Below are 24,015 nucleotides of genomic sequence, written 5' to 3' on the forward strand. Positions count from 1 at the left end.
TTGTTTTTACTCATACTGTATTTTATTGTACACGTGTGATGACTGTACAATAAAATAGGTCAATCAAACGACTTTCTTTTGGATATATCAGGTAAATGATTCGCCTTTAGGGCGTTCAAACACGATCAGGAGAACCTAATGTTTTCATCGAGAAATTAAAGTAAACTCGACTTGAAACACAAAAAAATGGTCATTGATCTGCACTTTCTAAGCCTATCAGACAAGGAGTGGAGGACCATTATGCCCACACATTGCTGTAGTCTATAACTAAACATTGAATAAACTCGCGTTGCCATGTCCGGCCGTATGACGGTTTGAAGAACCCGGCAATGGATAGTTCACCGCCGGCGCCTCCTACAACATGAATTTATTGTAAGGCAAGGAGTGTAACCTGCGACACACCATCCCTCAGGAATCTGACCCTTCCACTTCCCAACCCCATCACCGCCACCAGACCGCTGCCGGACCACCCCACGACCACGGCCCAGACCACCGCCACACCACACACCGCTCCTGTGGTTTGCACATGGCCCTCCTGGTCACCATTGTTGCTCATGCCTCGCCATAACTGTTAGTTATCTTATCTGAAGCATGTCCTGGGAGTCCCGTGTGTTCTGGCAGACATAAGGATCGTCATAGGTTCTCAAATTGCCATACGGTATATTAATTGAAACTCTCTGTGCCTCTCAGGTGCCGTTTAACCACACTGCGTCTCTTTCCCGACTTATAAGAATCTTAAGGTCGGCCTTGAAGGACCTGGAAGCCCTCTGATTTTTGAAGATGCTCTTTAAGGTCCCTATTTAGTCCAGGAGGACTAGAACAAAGTCTAGACTGAGAGCCGGGGTGGCCAGACTTTCGTGTGACTGGATCTAATTTTTCCATGGTTATTCAAATGTGATCTACTAGTATAAATTTTCCTAACCTCCAGCATATAGTGGATAAATTATGAGTCTTACTTTTCACTTTTTCTTTTATCCTCTTCGCCACTGATCGGCTCGTTAACCGCTTGGGCGGTCGGTCAAGTCTGTTACGCATTGTTGGCATGTACTGGCCCCTGAATGTATGTGAACCAGCTCCAGTGTTGGTCAAGTCTGGCCTTGAAAGAGGCCACACTCGGTGTCGTCACAACACTGGTAGAGTGTTCCAAGAATTCACAACTCTCACTCCGAAAAAGTTTGCCCTTACTGTTTTCTGTACTTGCCGCTTCTTCAACCTTGAGCTGTGACCCCTTGTTGGACGGGCATCCACCAGTTCCAGGTATGTACAATGAAAGACAAAAGTCGTGTCGTGAAATTTATGAAAACATATGCCAAAGGGCTAAACTTTTGGTGCGCTCTGCCTTGTGGTAGGGGGCTCTCAAAATGTTTCACGAATTATATTTAATCTTGGGACAAAACCGCGACACGACTTTTGTCTTTGATTGTACATTCGACAGAGTAGTTGCAAGCGTTCCAATCTCTCTGGGTAGCTGAGGTTCCGTAGAGCAGGCACCAGTCTGGTGGCCCTCCTTTGGACATTTTCATTCAATTGACAGTCTCTAGCATACCTCGGGGACCAGACGGGGTGAAAATACTCCAGGCGGGGAAGCACCTCAATCTTGAAGATTGTGATGAGCGACAAACCATCCAGATATCTAAACGACCTTTTTATAAGATATACTAGTTTCGTTGCTTGATACACCTTCTCACAATAGCCCGAGAACTTAAGTTCCTTGTCTAATGTAGAGAGAGAGCAATAATAATAATAATAAAAAAGATATATATATATATATATATATATATATATATATATATATATATATATATATATATATATATATATATATATATATATATATATATATATATATATATATATATATATATATATATATCATGCATGCGGTCATGAAATTAAATTTCTCGGTTTATTTTAATAATTACTAAATTAAACTAATGGATTACAGGTAGTAATTTTACGGTATGGCAACACAAAATATGGAAATAAAGTGAAAGAAATCTGCGACCCGTAGACCGTACGGAATAACTTCTAGAAGTTATGAAAATACTTAAAAATGAGATTCGGAAATACACAAGAAAAACAACATTTAAGAACTGGTGTTATTATCGCAGGCATAAACAAGATAAATGTTATAAAATAGTCTGAATGTAATGAAAAGTTTCATGGCAACATAAATAATAACTAAAAACTAATTTACTCTACTAGTGCATCACATAAAACATTTGGAAAGTAGCAGAAACAGCCTACTTGGGAAAATTAACCTTCCTTGCTTTCTTTACAGTAAACTCTTCTATCAGTTCCTGATAACACAGAGTTGCTGCCCGGTCACTCAACTTCTCTTAAAACATAGTTGTCGTTAGATAGTTTTTTATCAATTTGAGCTTAGAAAAACTCCTCTCCCCTGATGTCACTGTGACTGGAACTGTCAACAAAATCCTGTACATTATTTCTGCATTAGGGAAGGAACCATTGAGAGATTTTAGAATTTGCAAGACTTGGAGTGCATTTTTTTTATTTCTTTGGGAATGAGTTCTCGGAGTACTCGAAGCTCTGAAAGCAACTCGGCTTCCTCAATATCGTTAGAATTTCCAACACTCAAAGCAGAATTGTCCTTAGCTAGGTACTGCACAGCTGCTATAATACGTGTTAGAACCGATCGCCAATGTTCCTTTTCTTTATTCAAGTCTTGTAACATGCGTGTATATATGGTAATCATTGAACACAGCCTTCTTTTCACTTCCATCTATTTGGTTTAGTTGAGCAAGTGTTCAATGGATGACTCGTGATAATTTAGTTTTTCACTAAAATAGTTCCAATCACCACAGCCTTCGTTCACTAGTTTATGTGTTGTGTTTGAACTGTATAATTACTAACCAGGAGAGCGCGAGGCCCCTGAAAGTGCGAGGCCCAGGGCAGCCGTCCTGGGGTATTCGCCACCCCCTCGAGACGGCTCTGCGTAGACTGTTACAAATGGTGGTACAATTAACGATATCGCGCTTATCTCTTAGTATTGTGTCGTGGGTCCGATCCCCGAAACTGGATAGATGTTCGATCCCCGAAACTGGATAGATGTTCGATCCCCGAAACTGGATAGATGTTCGATCCCCGAAACTGGATAGATGTTAGAAGGATGTTATCCAGTGTGATACAACCAAACTTTGCAGGTCTCCGGGTACTCCGGTTTCATCATGAACTAACACTGGACAATAAGCTTCATTAAATAGTAACAAATAACAGACCAACCGCCCGAGCTATATAGTAAGCTGGTGAGTGGTGAAATGATAAATAAATAAGTTATTCTACATAAGTTCTGAGCGCCATCAAGACGTTTTTTCTCGTCTTTCAAGTCTTTCGTGAACTGCTGAAGCGTTAGATTCAGACTTTTTCTTCAGATTTGCCCCGCGTGGGGGCTAGTTTATTTGGCACCCCCGTGCATCCTGGGCAACGCAGCGCAAAAGCGTTTACAGCGCCCCGCAGGGAAGCAAGCTGAGTTCATGCTTGCCTTCGTGACTCGTGCATTAAGGACGCAAGTGCCTGAAGGGCCATGGGTATCCGATACAATTCATCTGTTTATGGAAAAGCGTTGCAGTTCCCTAATAATGTCAAGTGTCAGGCTGTCTCTAGGAGGAGGGATATCTAGACAAGGAGGGACGAGGTGTTGGTGACGGCTGGGGACCTGTAGGGGGAGGTCATAGGGCAAGTGAGGATGTAGTGAGAGAGGGTGTGAGAGTCGGGTTGGCCACAAAGTTTACAAATGTTGCGGCCAGGCTCAGGGTTGTCAATGTACTCCCATAGGCGCTGTCTCTTGTACACAATCTGTTGGGACCGAGTCATAGGTTGATACTCTCTGTAGTGGCGGTTGTCATCACAGGTTACTGCGTCATAGTAGCGCAGTGTAGCACTTCCCCGATGTTTCAGGTGTGCCCAGTGTTCGTCGAATGCTTCTCATTCTGCAGCGTGTCACAGGCAGTTATTCCTACAGTATATGTGACGGGATCCAGATAAACTTGACACGGATGGCATCAGTTTGCTCTAGCTCGGCGATAGCGGCAGGGGAGGAGGGAGAGGAGCCTCGGTAGCATAGAAGGGCTGTCACTGATGATAATAAGGATGTTCCCCCGTTCAGTGTCGACTCCTCATGATTTGGCCTCTCACTTTCACTGCGCACTTCACTTGACCCCATGGTGATAGTGTTGACGCACTTGGTGGCCCCGGACCCTCCTCGCTACGCCTCGCTCTTGGTTGACCCTGGAAAGATACAGTTTGGTTTTGATCAGAGTGTTTTTAAACTTAGAAAACAACAGAGAACTTGTCAGAGTGAAATAACTTGCAGTGACCATAGTTGCTGACTCTATAATGATGAACATGCTTAGCAAATACAGTTCACTATATTCTCTTAAAAATTGTTTGGACGCAGTTTCTGTGTCATCATGGATGTATATTTTACTTTCCTTATTTTCAAGTAAAATAATATGTTATTATGAAACTACCTATAGATATATATTTAAGGATTTAATTGGGTTGGTTGTAGTCATTTGGCAACATAAATCTTCCCCCACTGTTCTAGTAGGACAGTGATATGTTGACCATGTGACCGTATAAGGGCTATACCAAATACCCGTCTTAACCCGAGTGTTGGAAAAAATGGCTAATGTCTCCCTAACTGAGATAAGTTTTTGTACGTTGTGTAAGAGTTGCCTTAATGGTCCACAGCTGACACGATTGATATTAGTGTCTCTTGGTTGTAATGTTGACATCTCCCGGGTAAACGGTTTAAGAACTGTTTGTTTCTTGTGGGAGTCTTACAGAATTTGCAGAATGTAAATCCGCATGACATGTTAAATAAAACAACACATTACTGAAGTGTCCCTGATTTTAGGGAGAACGAATCACTGAGCGCTGCCGGATTCAAGTATATATCACTCAGTGGTCTGTTTGTGATAATATTTTATTCACATCGGCAAAGTGGTGAAGGTCACAGTCTATTTGTTGCTTCTTAATGATACTTGACTATTTTCTCCTCGCTCCGCCACCGAATTTGCTACGCTGTGAATTAAGACGAACGTAACTGTCTTGTGTTGGTAATTTTCTTAAAGTGAATTCGCACGAAAGCGCCGTAGATTATACTGTAACCGCTAACTCTGAAGGTCACAGTGTAATCATCTTTCCATCAGGCAGACAACATGCCACACATTGCCCCACTCTGAAGCCATACACGGGTCTGTCTGTCTGTCTGGCCATCTGTCTGCCTGAAGGATCTGTGAGTGGCATGACGCTCTCAGCAGTTTACTCTTTATTGAAGTTTGGCAAATACAGATAAAATAAACATATATTCTGAAAGTAAACAAACACATTTCTTTCTATTTTTACACATTTCAGAAACCCTTTCGTAAAGAAATTGATGTGTACGACTGTTAATGATATGCATTATGAATTGTGTGAGTCGCCTTACATGGATAAAGTCACAATGCCAGCAGGTTATTTGAGTCACCTTATGGTCACAATAAGTCAAGTTAACATTGGAATATTTTGACGGGAAGAAAATCATGAACATTCGATGACATTTCTTCACCACAAATCATTATTAGTGTGTGTGTGTGTGTGTGGCGAGGTTAGGTTAGGTTAGGTGTCAAGATAGCCCATAGAGGTAGTGAGGGTCTTATTAATTAGGCAGGACTTTTTTTTGTCACTGAATTTTGGAATTGTTTCAGCAACTAAAACTATATTGCCCCCAAACACATAACATGAGTAGTCGAATTACTTACCAACAACTAGAGCTAACTGGACAGTGCACACGAGACAATGGGGAGAACTGTCGATGTCCTCAGACCTTACACACACGCTGCCCCGGCCGGTAGAAATAGGGACGACAATGGGTGTCTGCAAGGCTCACACGACCGCAGCCCATTTCCAAGAACGATCACTTAGACGAGAAAAACAAAACAAAATGCGATAAAAAATATGTCCGCCAGTAATAATAATAATAATAATAATAATTAGTGGGAAAAGTCTTATGCTACTAAAGATTATATTAATGATAATCATTAATTCAGAGAAAACCCTGCACATCCGTTTAATGATCAACCAAATTCTGTACACAAAAAAGCACAATTGAGAATGAAACATGCCAAAATATCATTTATGACGCTCAAATACCTTATGTCACTTGAGTAATAGCGGCTGTGAATGGAGTCCACACAAACTGAGAAGTTATAAAACATCAAGTAAGGATTAGCGTTCCTGGCTCCTGCAGCAGTGTGTGGTGAGAAGGTTGTTGCTACGCTTCCGCTGGCCGCCAGCTACGGGTTGGGGCTTCACCTGTGTGAGTTCAGCAGTGCATGAGCTGGAGTCTCAGAAGTTCATACGATAAATATTTCTCGTAACTGAAGATGCAAGAATGCACCTAACTGGCTCTCTTAAGCTGAAGCACAAGAATTACATCCCAAAATAGCATTAGAAACTACACTTCAGATCATCTTAATTTTAGATCTTCACTTAGCTAGGGGACAAAAATTAACGTACAGTACAGGTACATATTATTCCCCGAGATTCTGTAAGCGAATAGTGTTATGAATGTATGTAGCTATCAGTCGAGTCTTTGATACTATTCTTGGACAAAATTTTTTTGCTTTAGCTGAAGTTAACCGGTTAGGTTCATTTATTTGGAGCCGTATGCGAGTATTTTGTTAACCAGCTCTTTCTAACTCATTTACCCAGGACAAGAAGCAAACTGTACATGTAAGTACCAGATGATAATTATGACTATAAGTAAAAGATAGATTATGAATCGTTGTGTTTGGAAACGGTCGCCCCTTAGCAGGTGAAATTGAAAGTGGGTCTCATAGGGTGCTAGGCATGGCTACCCTTCAGGAACTGGGAGAGTAAGGCGAGAGCTTGGTCGGCACTGCAGCACCGCCTTCAAATCTTTAATTGAAAAATTAGTGCCAAATTTACTGGGTAGACTAGCAGTGCTCCAGAATCAAGCCAGCCATTTATTAGTTCAGAGGGTGCCAGTTTTCTTACATCTATCTTACATTTCAAGTGTCCCTTAATTCCGTACTTTAGTAGGTTAATTTCATGATAATTTTTTTATTGTGATACTAATCATTTAGTGGTCTATCAGTCGGCACTAGTGTAAGTAACACCTGGACAAGAACAGTAGGACAAGAGCTAAACTCAGTGTTGACTTATATTAGGAGTAATACAAACACGAGAGGATTACAACAGTAGAAGTAGCAGTCGGAAGCACTGGAACTGTGGGACGTCGGTGAGGCAATGGTGGACACTTTGGTATCTTGAGAGGAGGACGATGAAGTCGTTGGTCACAGTGCTTCCACCATTTAAGGGTAATGAGGACCTTGTTAGGGTAGAGTTTATGGTAATGGATGTAAATTCTTGGGTAATTAGGGCCGAGAGTCCCTTCCAAAGTATTAGATAATCTATCCAGGCGGGTTCAATGGGCTGTGGAGGCAGTGGGGCGGAGGGAGGCGGTGGAGTCTGCCAGTATTAGTGAGCTACGTCCTGCTTCCAACACTGCCAAGAATAACCTGGGTATTATTCATGATATTTATCTTGGTGTATCTGCAACTGAGACTATGAAGACGCAAGCCAATACAGGAGAGATTGATAAGTTCTATAATTCCTGCCTGGCCTTTCTCATTGAATATGTCTTGCAGATTGAAGAAAGATTTCAATTTAATGGCTCCCTTTTAAATTATTTCATATATAGATCCTGAAAATCCTTCCGAACTCAGACCTAGATCACTGGCAGGTGTCATCAGTGCTTTACCTCACCTGACTAAATTTCTAGACAAACAAAAATTAGATTGATGAATGGAAGGGTTGTTTTGCGATTGATGATTTATCAAAGCAGATGTCCTGTCTGGAGTAGTGGAAAAAAGGTTTCTAGCAAAACGAATACAGCTTGAATTACTAATTACTCTCCTAATTTAAGAACTATGATTTATCGCATCTTGTCTCTGCCTTTTATCAAATGCAGAGGTCGAAAGACTCTTTAGTAAATTAAATTTAACTAAAACATCACAGAGAGACTGCCTAAAAATGAAACCATGTGTGGTCTCATGCATACAGTATAGGCTATAACATGAAAATTAGCAACACAGTCACATACCATTGTTATATCTGAAGCAATACTGAGAACTGTCAAGCAAGTAAAGAGTTGCGCGACGTGCAGTGAGTGTACTGCCCTCAATTTTAATTTGTAAAATATCTGTCAGTTCATTCCATTCTAAATTGGGTGTAGTGGTCGAGTTAGGTCAGGTGTTCGGGACACACTCTCTATCTCAAATAATAATATGTTATTACAAATTATAGTGCTAGGGTTTATTATGCTATTCTGGAGGATAGCAAATGTGAAACCGATTTTCAAGAAAGGAGATAGATCACTATCCTCTAACTACGTCCAATCAGTTTACCATCAATTGTAGGCAAATTGCTGGAAGCAATAATTTCAAACTTTATTCGAAATCACCTCGAGAAGCACAAGGTGATCAATGATTCCCAGCATGGCTTCCCAAGTGGGCGTTCTTGTCTGACAAATCTATTAACATTCTTTTCAACTGTTTTCGAATCAGTAGATGACGGACACGATTGTGATGTGGTATACCTTGACTTTAGCAAAGCCTTTAACAGAGTCCCACACGAAAGACTAATACGGAAAGTGGAGGCTTGTGAAATTGGAGGAGATATTCTAAAATGGATTAGGACGTGGTTACAGTACAGGAAACAGCGAGTAAGCATGAACGGAACTAAATCCGACTGGGGTAACATCACTAGTGAAGTACCCCAAGGCCCAGTACTTGGACCATTACTATTTATTATATACATAAACGACATACAGGTAGATATCGGCGGAGAAAGCAACATAAGTAAATTTGCTGACGACACTACAGGAAGAGCTTAAATTTTTTTTTCGCATGGTCTGAAACATGGCAGATGAAATTTAATGTGGACATATATAAAGTACTTAGCCTAGGAGATGTAAACAGAGAAACCAGATATCAGATGAACACCGTTGTTATAGAGAAATCCGACTGTGAAAAAGTTTTAGGAATAATGATAAGTAAGAATCTTAATCCAAGTAAATAATGTGTCTGCTTGAAACAAGGCTAACAAAATACTTGGGTTCATACGAAGGAATGTTAGTTACATGGCTAGTGAGGTTATCCCAAAACTATATCTTGCGCTTGTGAGACCTAACTTGGATTATGCAGTTCACTATTGGTCACCACACTACAGAATGGATATAGAATCCCTAGAAAGCATTCAGAGGAGAATAACAAGACTAATCCCGGGCATTAGGAACCTTGAGTACAGAGACAGATTAAAGCATCTTAATTTGCGCTCCCTCGATGATCAAGGTGTATAAATGGAAGTCAGGGTTAAACAAATGTGATATAACAAAGGTACTCAAACTATCCAACCAGGAGCGAATTCGTCGCAATAGTTTCAAACAAGACAAATTTAGATTAAGGTGTGAGATAGGTAAATATTGGTTTGGAAATAGAGTAGTGGATGAGTGGAACAAGTTACCGAACTTAATCATTAACTCGAACACGCTGGGTAGCTTCAAATATTGGTTGGATAGATATATGAGTGATAGGGGTTGGGTGTAAACGGGGCTGTCCAGTATGGGCCAATAGGCCCGCTGCAGTTTCCTCCATTCTTATGTTCTTAGTGGGGCTGTCTGTAATGTTCTGAGTCATTTTCATTGATAGGTATCTTTGAGAAAACATCTCTAGCATGCCTCTATATACATTAGTGGTTTGTTGGTAGCAGAGTGCGCGAGTTTCTGATCCCTGGTCCTTGGAGGTTGGGCTTTTAATTTTCATTTTTAAGTACAATCTACAGAATTTTTATTTTTATTTTCAAAGAAATAAGTTTCAACTAGCCTTGTTGTCTTCAAAATTCCCTGGAAACAGTCATTTATCTAGACCAGGAACAATTATTGTAAAATTTTCCCCACTTTTTCTACAAATAAGGGCTATGGTATCTGATTTCCTAGCCTAGATATCTGAACAGAACTAAAGCTCCATGGAATACTGAAAGCATCAATATATAAACATGATTACTATAGTAGCTGTCGCTTACATAACGATACAATATACAGTAACCCCTTGAAGCCTTAGCTTTAGCTAGTAAACTCGATAAACACTTTCACAGTATTAATAATGCATTCTTTTTTTCAAGTGTTATCCTTTCAATGAGGACTTTTTATATATTATATATACCTTTGAGATTTATATATTGTATGTTATATATATATATTAAGGGTAATTCGAGTAGTTCTTTCAGGGTAAACATTTTCTGAGCTGTGGAAGCCCTTTAGTAGGACGTTTGAGAGGTCAGTGTCGTCTTAGTAGTCTGGCAGAGGAAGGGGTGCGGGTGATGTGAGGAGAGAGAGTGCGAGAGAACGAGATGAAACGGAGAGAAAAGAACCCAATGGCTGGTGGTCAGGGAGAGAGGGGAGCCAGACGGGTAGATGACCAAGAATGTGTAGGCGGTGGGAGGGGGGCGTTATCTGGCATCCTTTTTTTCCTTTATTTTCTCATTAAGTCTGGAGTCATATATCGACATTCAGACATTACTCGACGGTGTCAGTGGGGCTGGGATGTGGCGGGGCGGGGCGGGATGGGGCGCGGGGCGTTGACTCTTTATAACTCCCGAACCCTACTATTAATTAAGAGGTCACCACGCCGTCTCTCTTGGCCTCTGGGCTCGTCTGGTGAATGAAAGCTAACACGACCTGTGTCCTGGTGAAGCTGGTCCATTCAAACTCACTTTCATAGCTGTGGTGTCACGTGGTCAACTGGTGGTTGATGGTGTCAGTACTAGTGGTTGATCTTGTCACTACTTGTGGTTGATGGTGTCAGTACTAGTGGTAGATCGTGTCAGTACTAGTGGTTGATGGTGTCAGTACTAGTGGTTAATGGTGTCAGTACTAGTGGTTGATGATATCAGTACTAGTGGTTAATGGTGTCAGTACTAGTGGATGATGGTGTCAGTACTAGTGGATGATGGTGTTAGTACTAGTGGGTGATGGTGTCAGTACTAGTGGATGATGATGTCAGTACTAATGATTGATGGTGTCAGTAATAGTGGTTAATGGTGTCAGTACTAGTGGTTGATGATATCAGCACTAGTGGTTAATGGTGTCAGTACTAGTGGATGATGGTGTCAGTACTAGTGGTTGATGGTGTCAGTACGAGTGGATGATGATGTCAGTACTAATGGTTGATGGTGTCAGTACTAGTGGATGATGGTGTCAGTACTAGTGGATGATGGTTTCAGTACTAGTGGATGATGATGTCAGTACTAATAATTGATGGTGTCAGTACTAGTGGATGATGGTGTCAGTACTAGTGGTTGATGGTGTCAGTACTAGTAGTTGATGGTGTCAGTACTAGTGGTTGATGGTGTCAGTACTTGTGGTTAATGATGTCGGTACTAGTGGTTGATGGTGTCAGTACTAGTGGTTGATCGTGTCAGTACTAGTGGTTAATGGTGTCAGTACTAGTGGATGATGGTGTCAGTACTAGTGGTTGATCGTGTCAGTACTAGTGGTTAATGGTGTCAGTACTAGTAGTTGATGGTGTCAGTACTAGTGGATGATGGTATCACTACTAGTGGATGATGGTGTCAGTACTAGTGGATGATGGTGTCAGTACTAGTGGTTGATCGTGTCAGTACTAGTGGTTGATCGTGTCAGTACTAGTGGTTAATGGTGTCAGTACTAGTGGATGATGGTCAGTACTAGTGGTTGATCGTGGTACTAGTGGTTAATGGTGTCAGTACTAGTGGTTGATGTGTCAATACTAGTGGTTAATGGTGTCAGTACTAGTGGTTGATGGTGTCAGGTGGATGATGGTGTCAGTACTGAGTGGTTCAGTACTAGTGGTTGATCGTGTCAGTACTAGTGGTTAACGGTGTCAGTACTAGTGGTTGATGGTGTCAATACTAGTGGTTAATGGTGTCAGTACTAGTGGTTGATCGTGTCAGTACTAGTGGATGATGATGTCAGTACTAGTGGTTGATGGTGTCAGTACTGTGGTTGATCGTGTCGGTACTAGTGGTTATTTGTGTCAGTACTAGTGGATGATGGTGTCAGTACTAGTGGTTAATGGTGGGTACTAGTGGTTGATGGTGTCAGTACTAGTGGTTGGTGTGTCAGTACTAGTGGATGATGATGTCAGTACTCGTGGTTGATGGTGTCAGTACTAGTGGTTAATGGTGTCAGTACTAGTGGATGATGGTGTCAGTACTAGTGGTTGATGGTGTCAATACTAGTGGTTAATGGTGTCAGTACTAGTGGTTGATGGTGTCAGTACTAGTGGATGATGGTGTCAGTACTAGTGGATGATGGTGTCAGTACTAGTGGATGATGGTGTCAGTACTAGTGGTTGATCGTGTCAGTACTAGTGGTTAATGGTGTCAGTACTAGTGGTTGATGGTGTCAATACTAGTGGTTAATGGTGTCAGTACTAGTGGTTGATGGTGTCAGTACTAGTGGATGATGGTGTCAGTACTAGTGGATGATGGTGTCAGTACTAGTGGTTGATCGTGTCAGTACTAGTGGTTAATGGTGTCAGTACTAGTGGATGATGGTGTCAGTACTAGTGGTTGATGGTGTCAGTACTAGTGGTTGATGGTGTCAGTACTAGTGGATGATGGTGTCAGTACTAGTGGATGATGGTGTCAGTACTCGTGGTTGATGGTGTCAGTACTAGTGGTTAATGGTGTCAGTACTAGTGGTTGATGGTGTCAGTACTAGTGGTTGATCGTGTCAGTACTAGTGGTTAATGGTGTCAGTACTAGTGGATGATGATGTCAGTACTCGTGGTTGATGATGTCAGTACTAGTGGATGATGATGTCAGTACTAGTGGATGATGGTGTCAGTACTAGTGGATGATGGTGTCAGTACTAGTGGTTGATGGTGTCAGTACTAGTGGTTAATGGTGTCAATACTAGTGGATGATGGTGTCAGTACTAGTGGTTGATCGTGTCAGTACTAGTGGTTGATGGTGTCAGTACTAGTGGATGATGATGTCAGTACTAGTGGTTGATCGTGTCAGTACTAGTGGGTGATGGTGTCAGTACTAGTGGATGATGGTGTCAGTACTAGTGGATGATGGTGTCAGTACTATTGGTTAATGGTGTCAGTACTAGTGGATGATGGTGTCAGTACTAGTGGATTGTAATAACTAAGCGAGGAAGGCGTGGATTAACGTATATAGTTCGCTGCCACCATTGTAATGAGACAAGTTACCATTGTAATGAGACGGATCTTGCATGAAGAATATTTATATATATATAGGTAGAATATTTTAGTAGGAGAGTAAAAGAGAGGAATTTTTTTGGTAGCGTGGCAGTGATAGTTATTTACACTTCTCGTATCTTATACGTCAATACACATCTATTACGTCTTAAGGGCGACTTCTCAAACACCGCTTCGTTACAACTCTTTATTAATTACGAACATGACATGGACACATTAATAACACCTTCTATTGAAGTTACTAGGATATTATATTTACGTTACTAGGACATCATATTATGTTACTAGACACTCTGATTCTCGGACACGAACATGAAATGAATACACTTCCCACGTAAGTAACTCATCCCATGGAAAGCTCTGACAAACACTCACGTGACCTAGGGGAGGCCTAGCAGGTGGTCCTGGGTTGTCTCTATGGGAGACTGCTTAGCTGGCGCCGGAGGGAAGTCTCGGTCCTGACCGGAGGCGACTGGAGGCGACCGGAGGCGGCTTGCCTCCGGCCCCTGACTTCACTCGAGCAGGACTCGGGACGTGGTAGCTGGTCCTTCTTGGTTACAAGACACACTCTCTCTGTCCCTCTCTGGCTCTCTGTCTCTCTCTGGTCTCTCTCTCTGCCGAGGGAGGACTAGGATGTCCTATATATTGGGAGGCGAGCCCTCAGGTTGAGCTGATGGGGGGGGCGGCGAAGGGTCTCCTTACATTTGCCCTCGCTAATGTAGGGTCAGGTCTGGACTTTTTCAGAGACTATAAGTTGTATCTTCTGGAGAAGTCATCAGGTGGGGCCGTGACATGAGAGGCCCTGGTTGATTTGTGGCCCCTTGAGTTGGGCTCGAGAGTTACATTTGACCTGACTAATGTGAGGTCAGGTCTGGACTTCTTTCTGCGGTGTAGGATATTGTGTATATTGGGAGAGAGTCGGCTGGTGCCTTCTTACATGTTTGTTGGCCGTGTGACATGGGAAGGGGAGCCTGGCTGATTTATAACCCTTGGTCAACCGTGAGAGTTACCCTACACTTGACCTCCCTAATGTCGGGTCAAGACTGGACTGTCTCTAAGATGCAAGCTGCGGTCTGACAACCCATCACTACAGGATGATGGTGTCAGTACTATTGGTTAATGGTGTCAGTACTAGTGGTTGATGGTGTCAGTACTAGTGGTTAAGGGTGTCAATACTAGTGGATGATGAGGTCAGTACTAGTGGTTAATGATCAGAACTAGTGGATGATGATGTCAGTACTAGTGGTTAATGGTGTCAGTACTAGTGGATGATGTCAGTACTAATGGTTGATGATGTCAGTACTAATGGTTGATGGTGTCAGTACTAGTGGTTGATGATGTCAGTACAAGTGGTTAATGGTGTCAGTACATGTGGATGATGGTGTCAGTACTAGTGGATGATGGTGTCAGTACTAGTGGCTGATCGTGTCAGTACTAGTGGTTGATCGTGTCAGTACTAGTGGTTAATTGTGTCAGTACTAGTGGATGATGATGATAGTACTAATGGTTGATGGTGTCAGTACTAGTGGATGATGGTGTCAGTACTAGTGGTTGATGATGTCAGTACTAATGGTTGATGGTGTCAGTACTAGTGGATGATGGTGTCAGTACTAGTGGATGATGGTGTCAGTACTAGTGGATGATGGTGTCAGTACTAGTGGTTAATTGTGTCAGTACTAGTGGATGGTGATGTCAGTACTAGTGGTTAATGGTGTCACTGCTAGTGGATGATGATGTCAGTACTAGTGGTTAATGGTGTCAGTACTAGTGGATGGTGATGTCAGTACTAGTGGTTAATGGTGTCACTGCTAGTGGATGATGATGTCAGTACTAGTGGTTAATGGTGTCTGTACTAGTGGATGATGATGTCAGTACTAGTGGTTGATGGTGTCAGTACTAGTGGATGATGGTGTCAGTACTAGTGGTTAATGGTGTCAGTACTAGTGGATGATGATGTCAGTACTTATGGTTGATGGTGTCAGTACTAGTGGTTGATGGTGTCAGTACTAGTGGATGATGGTGTCAGTACTAGTGGATGATGGTGTCAGTACTAGTGGATGATGGTGTCAGTACTAGTGGATGATGGTGTCAGTACTAGTGGTTAATTGTGTCAGTACTAGTGGATGATGATGTCAGTACTAGTGGATGATGATGTCAGTACTAGTGGTTGATGGTGTCAGTACTAGTGGATGATGGTGTCAGTACTAGTGGTTAATTGTGTCAGTACTAGTGGATGATGATGTCAGTACTTATGGTTGATGGTGTCAGTACTTGTGGATGATGGTGTCAGTACTAGTGGATGATGGTGTCAGTACTAGTGGATGATGGTGTCAGTACTAGTGGATGATGGTGTCAGAACTAGTGGATGATGGTGTCAGTACTAGTGGATGATGGTGTCAGTACTTATGACTCCTTTAAAGTACGGTAGCCGGTATTACCTCAAGTTTAACTCACTACTCGCAAACAGAGAGAAGCTCGGGAAGCCGCCATCCCCCTGGACTCCCCGTCCACCTGGTACGATGTCCTCCGTAAACTTCCTGACCTCTCGTACGTCTACGGGAAAGGGTCGCGGAAAGGGGACGTGATTGCTGCCCGTATCATCATTGGGTATGAGTTTGCTTGGGAGATTGGTATCCCCGCATCCCCTGAGCAACGCTCTTGTGCATTATGCAGAAGACCCGACAGCAGCACTTTTCCACTACCTCCTAAGATGTCCCCACACACAACGCTTCCGTGACGCCTGCTGGACCACCACTCCACGACCCCCTGACGGAGACACGATGATCCTCCCCATACTGGCCAGATAATTTGTAAATAGTATTGATTATGTGTTAAAGGAATATCCTTCCTTCCTTAGGCTTTAGTAAGCCCCTTTATAATATTTATATTGTATATACTTGTCACACTTGCCAGATGCTTCTGGTGTCATTGTACAGGGGTACCTAGTGACAGTACTAGGATCCCGCTTCCTCTATCAAGGAATAAACAATTGAAATTGAATTGAATCCACTACTTCAGGGCCAGTGATTACCATGCATTAAATTCTGCTGTGTGGTGGAAGACGAGTTTATCACAGAATGCTGACAGTGTGTGTGTGTGCGCCTGCCTCCAGCTGGTCTTGCGTTATTAATAAACTCGTAAGGAAATATTTTAAGCTTGTTTTCGACGCATAACATGACAGACAAATCTCACTTACTCACAATTGTAAAACCCCCTTGAAAACCTTTACTCATGACGACTTACATTTTATCATCGCAGTTTATGTCGCACTGTGTTTAATTGTTAATGACTAGTGTATGTATTTGGTTATCTTAATTGTTGATGCATAATAATACATTATAACATTAACAGTCAACAGACACAACTCTCACAATTTTTCCCTCTTAGAATTTAACCACTGTTGTATTGGTACTGTACTAATCATCGGTAGAACATAAGTCAAGTATCATCAAATGCGTGATACTATCCTACCATACAAAGAACAAAGCAACCTGGTTGACAGAAAACAAAAGCCAAAAAAAAATATCACATTCAACAAACAAACTCCTAGATTAATTGAGGCAACCTGCGAATAATGCCAATTAGTAAGGACATATTGTACTTGTTAAACAGTTATTGGCCTTGTGTTTTCTTCGAATCTGCTTCATTATTGAGTTATAATTTACGCCAATAGATGATTTACAACAAGCCTTACCATAAAATATACAAAGTTTACTGTAATAATATATAGTGTATGTCGAAAGGAAGCCCCACATTATATTCTTACATACTAGATTATTCTCTTTTGTAGCTTTGTTGACATTGTATCTAAACACACACACACGATTTGTCTTGGTGAAGAAACCAGAAACTTAAATACTCCGTAGTGGTAAATGCAGTGTTGCGTGTTTTGTTTTTCTTTGTTGGCTCTCTCTCTCTCTCTCTCCTTTTTGCTGCACTACTCTTTCAGCCCCCTCTTAGCCTCCCATCCATTCCTACCCGCCCCTACCTTCTCCGTTCAGCCTGGAAAGTGAGGAGACAGTAGTGTAGTGTATGAGAAGCCCTCAAGGTACACAGGGGATAGCGTAGAGCCTCAACGTCAATACATGACCAGGTTGTGGCGTCTCGTGAGGCCATGGGGTGAGACTGTAGTTAGAGGCGGTCATATATTGGTATGTGTCAAAACGAAGGATATCCCTGCTTATGGTCAACTATTCCCAGGCCCAGGTAGGTGAGGTGACCCGAACCCAAATTTAACCAGTTCACTACTTCCCTCCATTAGACCTGGAAATAATTAAATAGAGGATTTTCGAAAAATCTTCAGCAAAAATCCAATACCGAGACTGACCGAAGTACCGAGACTTAGAACTGAAAAATGTCACGAGTTCTATCTCACTGGTATCTGTCAAGACTGAGGTCACGGGATTTATGTTTCAATGCTAGTGTCAAGATTAGGGTGCTGGAGGGTCATGGTCATGAGTTCGTTCCTGGTGAGTATGATCATTCCTGCGGAAGAAAATAATGTATTGTGTCCGGCAGGGTGGACAGCGCTCAAGACGGGAGGAACCTCGTGGAGGAGTTCGGCGGTATCACCTACACCTCCTACCTCAAGCTTCACCAACTCCTCAGTGCCCAGAAATGCTTGTCTACGGTCCACGATGAGCACCTCTTCATTATCATCCATCAAGGTAACTGTAACTTTACCTAACCTTTCGGCAAGGCTAGGTGATTATTCAGTGGGGAAATGGTTGATGTGGACTGTACTGTGCTGTACTGTACTGTGCTGTACAGTACAGTACAGTACTGTACTGTACTATACTGTACTGTACAGCACAGTACAGTATAGTGCAGTACAGTACTGTACTGTAGTATACTGTACTGTGCTATACAGTACAGCACAGTGCAGTACAGTACTGTACTGTAGTATACTGTACTGTGCTATACAGTACAGTACAGCACAGTACTGTACTGTACTATACTATACTGTGCTGTACAGTACAGTATAGTACAGCAGTGTACTGTACTGTACTATACTGTACTGTGCTATACAGTACAGCACAGTACAGCACAGTGCAGTACAGTACTGTAGTATACTGTACTGTGCTATAATAGTACAGCACAGTACTGTACTGTACTATACTGTACTGTGCTGTACAGTATAGTACAGCACAGTACTGTACTGTACTATACTGTACTGTAGTATACTGTACTGTGCTATGCAGTACAGTACAGCACAGTACATCACAGTGCAGTGCAGTACTGTACTGTAGTATACTGTACTGTGCTGTACAGTGCAGCACAGTACAGCACAGTGCAGTACAGTACTGTACTGTACTATACCTCTGTGCTATACATAGTACAGCACAGTACAGCACAGTGCAGTACAGTACTGTAGTATACTGTACTGTGCTGTACTATTCTGTACTGTACAGCACAGTACAGTATACTACAGTACTTTACTGCACTGTGCTGTACTGTACTGTACTGTGCTGTATTACTGTGGTCAGTACAGTACAGTACAGTACTGCACTGTGCTGTACGGTGCTGTACTGTGCTGTGTTGTACTGTTGTACTGTTCCGTACTGTACTGTGCTGTGCTGTACTGCTCTGTACTGTGCTGTATTGTGCTGTACTGCACTGTGCTGTACTGTGCGGTGCTGTGTTGCGCTGTACTGTGCTGTACAGAATAGCAGTAAGACAGTACAGCATAGTACAGCACAGTACAGTACTGTACTGTGCTGTGACAGTACTGTGCTGTGCTGTATTGTGTTGTGCTGTACTGTACTGTGCTGTACTGTGTTGTGCTATATCTGTACTGTACAGCACAGTACAGTATAGTACAGTACTTTTACTGCACTGTGCTGTAGTGTACTGTGCTGTATTGTACTGTACACAGTACTACACTGTGCTGTACTGTACTGTGCTGTACTGTGCTGTGTTGTACTGTACTGTGCTGTATGTGCCGTACTGTACTGTACTGTGCTGTACTGATCTGTACTGTGCTGTATTGTGCTGTACTGTACTGTACTGTTGTAATGTACTGTGCTGTACTGTGCGGTGCCTGTGCTGCGCTGTACTGTGGGTGGTGCTGTGTTGCGTTGTGATTGGTTTGAATACAGCACAGTAGTACAGTACAGTACAGTTCTTGTATTGTACTATACTGTACTGTGCTGTACAGTACTGTGCTGTACTGTGCTGTATTGTGCTGTACTGCACTGTGCTGTACTGTGCTGTACTGTGCTGTGCTGTACTGTGCTGTGCTGTGCTGTACTGTACTGTACGTGTACTATGCAGTGCTGTACGATACTGCACTGTTGTGCTGTGCACAGCACAGTGCAGTACAGTATTGTACTGTACTATACTGGCTGTGGTTACAGTACAGAACAGTACAGTACAGCGCAGTACAGTTAAGTACAGTACAGTGCAGTACTGTACTGTGCTGTACTGTGCTGTACAGTTCATGTACAGCACAGCACAGTACAGTGCTGTACTGTGCTGTACTGTACTGTGCTGTAGTGTACTGTACTGTATTGTACTGTGCTGTACTGTGCCGTGCTGTGCTGTACTGTACTGTTCTGTACAGTACTGTACTGTGCTGTTCTGTACTGTGCTGTGTTGTACTGTGCTGTACTGTACCGCGCTGTGCAGTGCTGTACTGTACTGTGCTGTACTGTGCCGTACTGTGCTGTACTATACTGTACTGTGCTATATTGTGCTGTACTGTGCTCTACTGTACTGTGCTCTACTGTGCAGTGCTGTGTTGTACTGTGCCGTACTGTACTGTGCTGTACTATACTGTACTGTGCTATATTGTGCTGTTCTGTGCTGTACTGCACTGTGCTGTACTGTACTGTGTTGTACTGTACTGTACTGTGCTGTGCTGTGCTGTACTGTATATCAAAATGATATGTGTTCATCATGGCAGTCGTTGTGGTCATGGTAAAGGATGTTTAAGGTTACACCAGCATCATTTTCTCTTGTGTTTTCTCTCTTTAGTTATTAAAATCCCGTGTTTTCATTTGAGTTCCTAAGCCAACTTTCATTTTGTAACTGGTAAATTATTCTATATATGCTGTGTGCACAAATGACATGCTGTGTTTTTATGTTTACTTTGTAGGTATAACATTTTCTCCCTCCCTCTCTCTCTCTCTCCAAGCTAGATAGAATACAGTACTGATGCTAGTTTATTTCCCTCTCAGCCTATGAGCTGTGGTTCAAACAGATAATCTTCGAGATCGACTCCGTACGAGAGATCTTCAGCCAAGAGGAGGTCGACGAACACAAAATGTTGGAGATTGTCAAGCGTATGCAGAGGGTCACGCTCATACTCAAGGTGTGTAACACGGACAAAAGATGGGTTCTGCTTGTAGTCGAGATGGTTCAGGCTAATAATCAAGGTGCAAGTTAAGATGAATTACACCATTTCTTAAGGTGGATCAAATTCATTCTTTAAGTGGGTCACACTCACACTTAAGTTGAACCGTGGCATCTTTGGCATTTAAGACATACTGAAGGAGCTCTGGGCATTTTGTGCCAGTAGTAGATAACCAAGAGAAAAAGTGTCTTTTGGTGCCATTTGACGGCAGCAGCAGGAGGGAGGTCCTGTGACCCCCAGCACCAGATAAAAGTGTGACAACAGGGTCGTGTTACTTTTCACACCAAAGCTAGTACTCCTCCAGATTTAAAGTTCTCACAATCGTGAGTCTCTCCTTGTACTAAATGTAATTAATATATCTTGTAATAACAACAAAACTTTCTACAAAACCACCTTATTACTTATAAGTTTATAGCAGGAGAAAATGTGTAAAAATATGACAGGATGGACGGGGTGGTGTTGAGACATCAGGGCTGAGGGTTAAACAGCCACATCTGGGGCTTCCTGGCCACTCTTCTTACCACCACGTGACCAAGATCATGTCCACCACCTCCCCCTCCCGCACATACACACACTAATGTTTGCCCCTCATGTAACGAGGATGGCCGGCCCTATGGTCACCTTGGCGTGAATTTGTTTAAGGTGTAGGTTGTCGCCAACACAACAACCACACCCTAAGTTAACGAGTTGCATGACCCGGTATCAAGGAATACTGTAGCCCGAGAAGACTGGACTCTCCCCAGTTACTGCTGGGTCGACAGAGGCAAATGACGTAAAGAAACTTGCCCTTAGTTTCACCCTGCCCAGGGATCGAACCCAGGTCAGCTCGCTTGCGAGGCGAGCTTGCTGACCATTAAAACACACACAAAACCTTCTATCTTGAACCCTCCAGCATACAAAGTTCCACCAAACTTACCCACATCTAACATCCATATAATAGTTGGCAGTTTTCTGTGTTTTTTCTTATCCCTTGGATCCACAGGAGAAGATTCTTGATCCAAATTTGGTCGTTTTTTTTAATATGGGCTGATCACTGCCATTTCTTTTCCTTTGGCCTCACAGTATATCATATTTTGGTTTGAAGACTTCCATTATGTTTCTGTTCCTGTCTCTACAAGATACTGTTTACCGAGCATACATACTGTATGAGTACTTTATCCTGTGGTAACACAAGGTCTTTCTCTACAGCTGTGTGTGGACCAGTTCCTCATTCTGGAGACCATGACACCTCTCGACTTCATGGAGTTTCGTGATTACCTCTCTCCAGCATCAGGATTTCAAAGCTACCAGTTCAGGCTTCTTGAGAACAAGCTTGGGGTCAAAGGGGTGAGTTCTAGGACCTAAGAGAGAGAAAAATACTTAGTTATTAACGATACTGTACACGTACTGTAATCTGGAAGCGAAGTCTGTCACTTGTTTTATGTAATATTTTTGTAGTTGTTTGCAAGAAGCCACGACAAATGAGTTGATATGACACTCTATGTAACAATTATTGTGAAGTAAAGAGAACTAGAAGTTGATGGAGGTAGTGCAAGTGGGTCCCATATGTTTGAAGTCCCATTTGATGCATCATGGATACATCACAGTGGCAAAGGAGATAGGTAAGTAAAACAGTGAAGACCAAGGAGACAGGGATATATTATGACTGGTACTACACATTGCCCATCAGTTTCCCACTGTTAAAGACAGGGGTACCTATTCTGCAGCTGAGTCGCCAAGACTTGAGCTGATAATTGTTGTTGGCTAGTGAGGACGATGTCTGCTTTGCACATGGTGGCACTCTTGATGCTTTGTTAAAGTAAATTGTCTTCATGGTGCTAATATTTAGTTTTGATTATGATACTTACTATAACCCAAATTTTAATTAAAATTCTTATTCCATAGGAATTGCGAGTCCGATACAACCAAGAAAACTACTCAAAGGTGTTTGGTGATGAACCAGAAGTGTATAAGGCAATCAAGACCTCAGAAGAGGAGCCGTCTTTACAGAACTTGGTGAACCGCTGAACGCACACCAGGTCTGGAGGAACGAGGCTTCAACTTTTGGGATAAGTACAAATTGGCTGTAGACAACATTCTTGACGAACAACTCCGGGATGCTGAGGTAAGCTATCAATCATTATATCTGTAAAAAAACTGGTTATGCTCAAGTACTCAACATTATTATAATGACAAATTATAGAACCAAGTGAAGGTAATTATATTGTTAGAGTATTGTTCAGAAAAATATATACTGTAATAATTATGATGGTACAGTATAATTTTGCCTTAATAAAAAACTATTACTGGTATCATCTTACTCTCTTATCAGCCTTCCTGTTTTTCTCGCAATAAAATTCATAAATTTTTAACATTTCTATTGTATAGTACAGTACTAGTTTTTCAATCGTGCCATTTCTTTCCTCAGGCAGAAGAGAGTGAGAACCTCCGATCATATATGACTGGTCAGCATAAGAAGCGTCGAGAAATGTTTAACAGCATATTTGACGTCAGGGTCCATAATGCCCTGATGGCCCGTGGGGAACGACGCCTCACTCACAAAGGCCTTCAAGGGGCCCTAATGATTTCCTTCTATCGGGAAGAACCTCGCTTCAACCAGCCCCACCAGTTACTCACACTACTCATGGATGTTGACTCTCTAATGACTAAGTGGAGGTGTAAGTAATTTGGAACAATTTAGGAAATCCTTCCATCTTCCCAAGAACACAGTTGATTATTTTGGCTATTATAGTTACTCAGTAGCATTTGAAGGCGCTACAGCTTCTTTATTATAAGCTAGTATTGTACTGTACTAGTGCTCTGTACTATATACTGTACTGAGAGTACTTCTGGTTGAACACCTCTATCTTAATCTGCTTAGTGTTTGTCCAGTCTTTTCTCAAAGGTCATCACATTTGGATACACAACCATCTGTTCACATTGTCAGATTCATGCATTCATAGTTTTCGTGATGCAGCAATAATCTGTGTATCTCTCGCTAGTATGTCTACGTTCAAGTCCAGGTCTTGGACAGATATAGAAAGGATGTTATTCAGTGTGATCCTACTAAGTGTGTTCACACACAGGGTGGTGAAATGCGTCTAGTTTGGCAGCATTATGTTAGTATTGAAGTGCAAGCACTGCTTGTTCCTTTCGCTTTCAGCTACCGCCGCTAGCTGGCACTGGTGGCGAACAGGGAAGCAACATGCATAAGTCTTCCCCTGCCAGTAAACAGCCTCTTTACCATCAAGACTCCTGCTGTGCCTCCTCTTGGCAACACACAGTAACTGGGTGCCTCGTGGGCCCAGGCTAAAGAGTAGCAGTGGGCCTCAGAGGGACGGCGCATAGGCCCACTGGTATGTGGACACGTTCTGGCGCCTACCAGCC

General features: G+C 42.4%; 1 protein-coding gene across 1 annotated transcript in view; it reads left to right on the top strand.

Annotated features, from left to right (window-relative positions):
* The window catches only part of LOC121860929 (tryptophan 2,3-dioxygenase-like), a 41,720-nt gene that overhangs the window by 9,813 nt on the left and 7,892 nt on the right, over window positions 1–24,015 (top strand). Inside the window, 6 exon segments of the mRNA XM_042358307.1 lie at window positions 17,814–17,962; window positions 20,474–20,607; window positions 21,838–21,975; window positions 22,534–22,652; window positions 22,654–22,753; window positions 23,057–23,306. Of these exon segments, the coding sequence (XP_042214241.1) occupies window positions 17,814–17,962; window positions 20,474–20,607; window positions 21,838–21,975; window positions 22,534–22,652; window positions 22,654–22,753; window positions 23,057–23,306 (890 nt within the window).

Source organism: Homarus americanus, unplaced genomic scaffold (assembly GCF_018991925.1).
Source record: "Homarus americanus isolate GMGI-L3 unplaced genomic scaffold, GMGI_Hamer_2.0 scaffold52806, whole genome shotgun sequence".
Lineage (NCBI taxonomy): Eukaryota > Metazoa > Arthropoda > Malacostraca > Decapoda > Nephropidae > Homarus > Homarus americanus.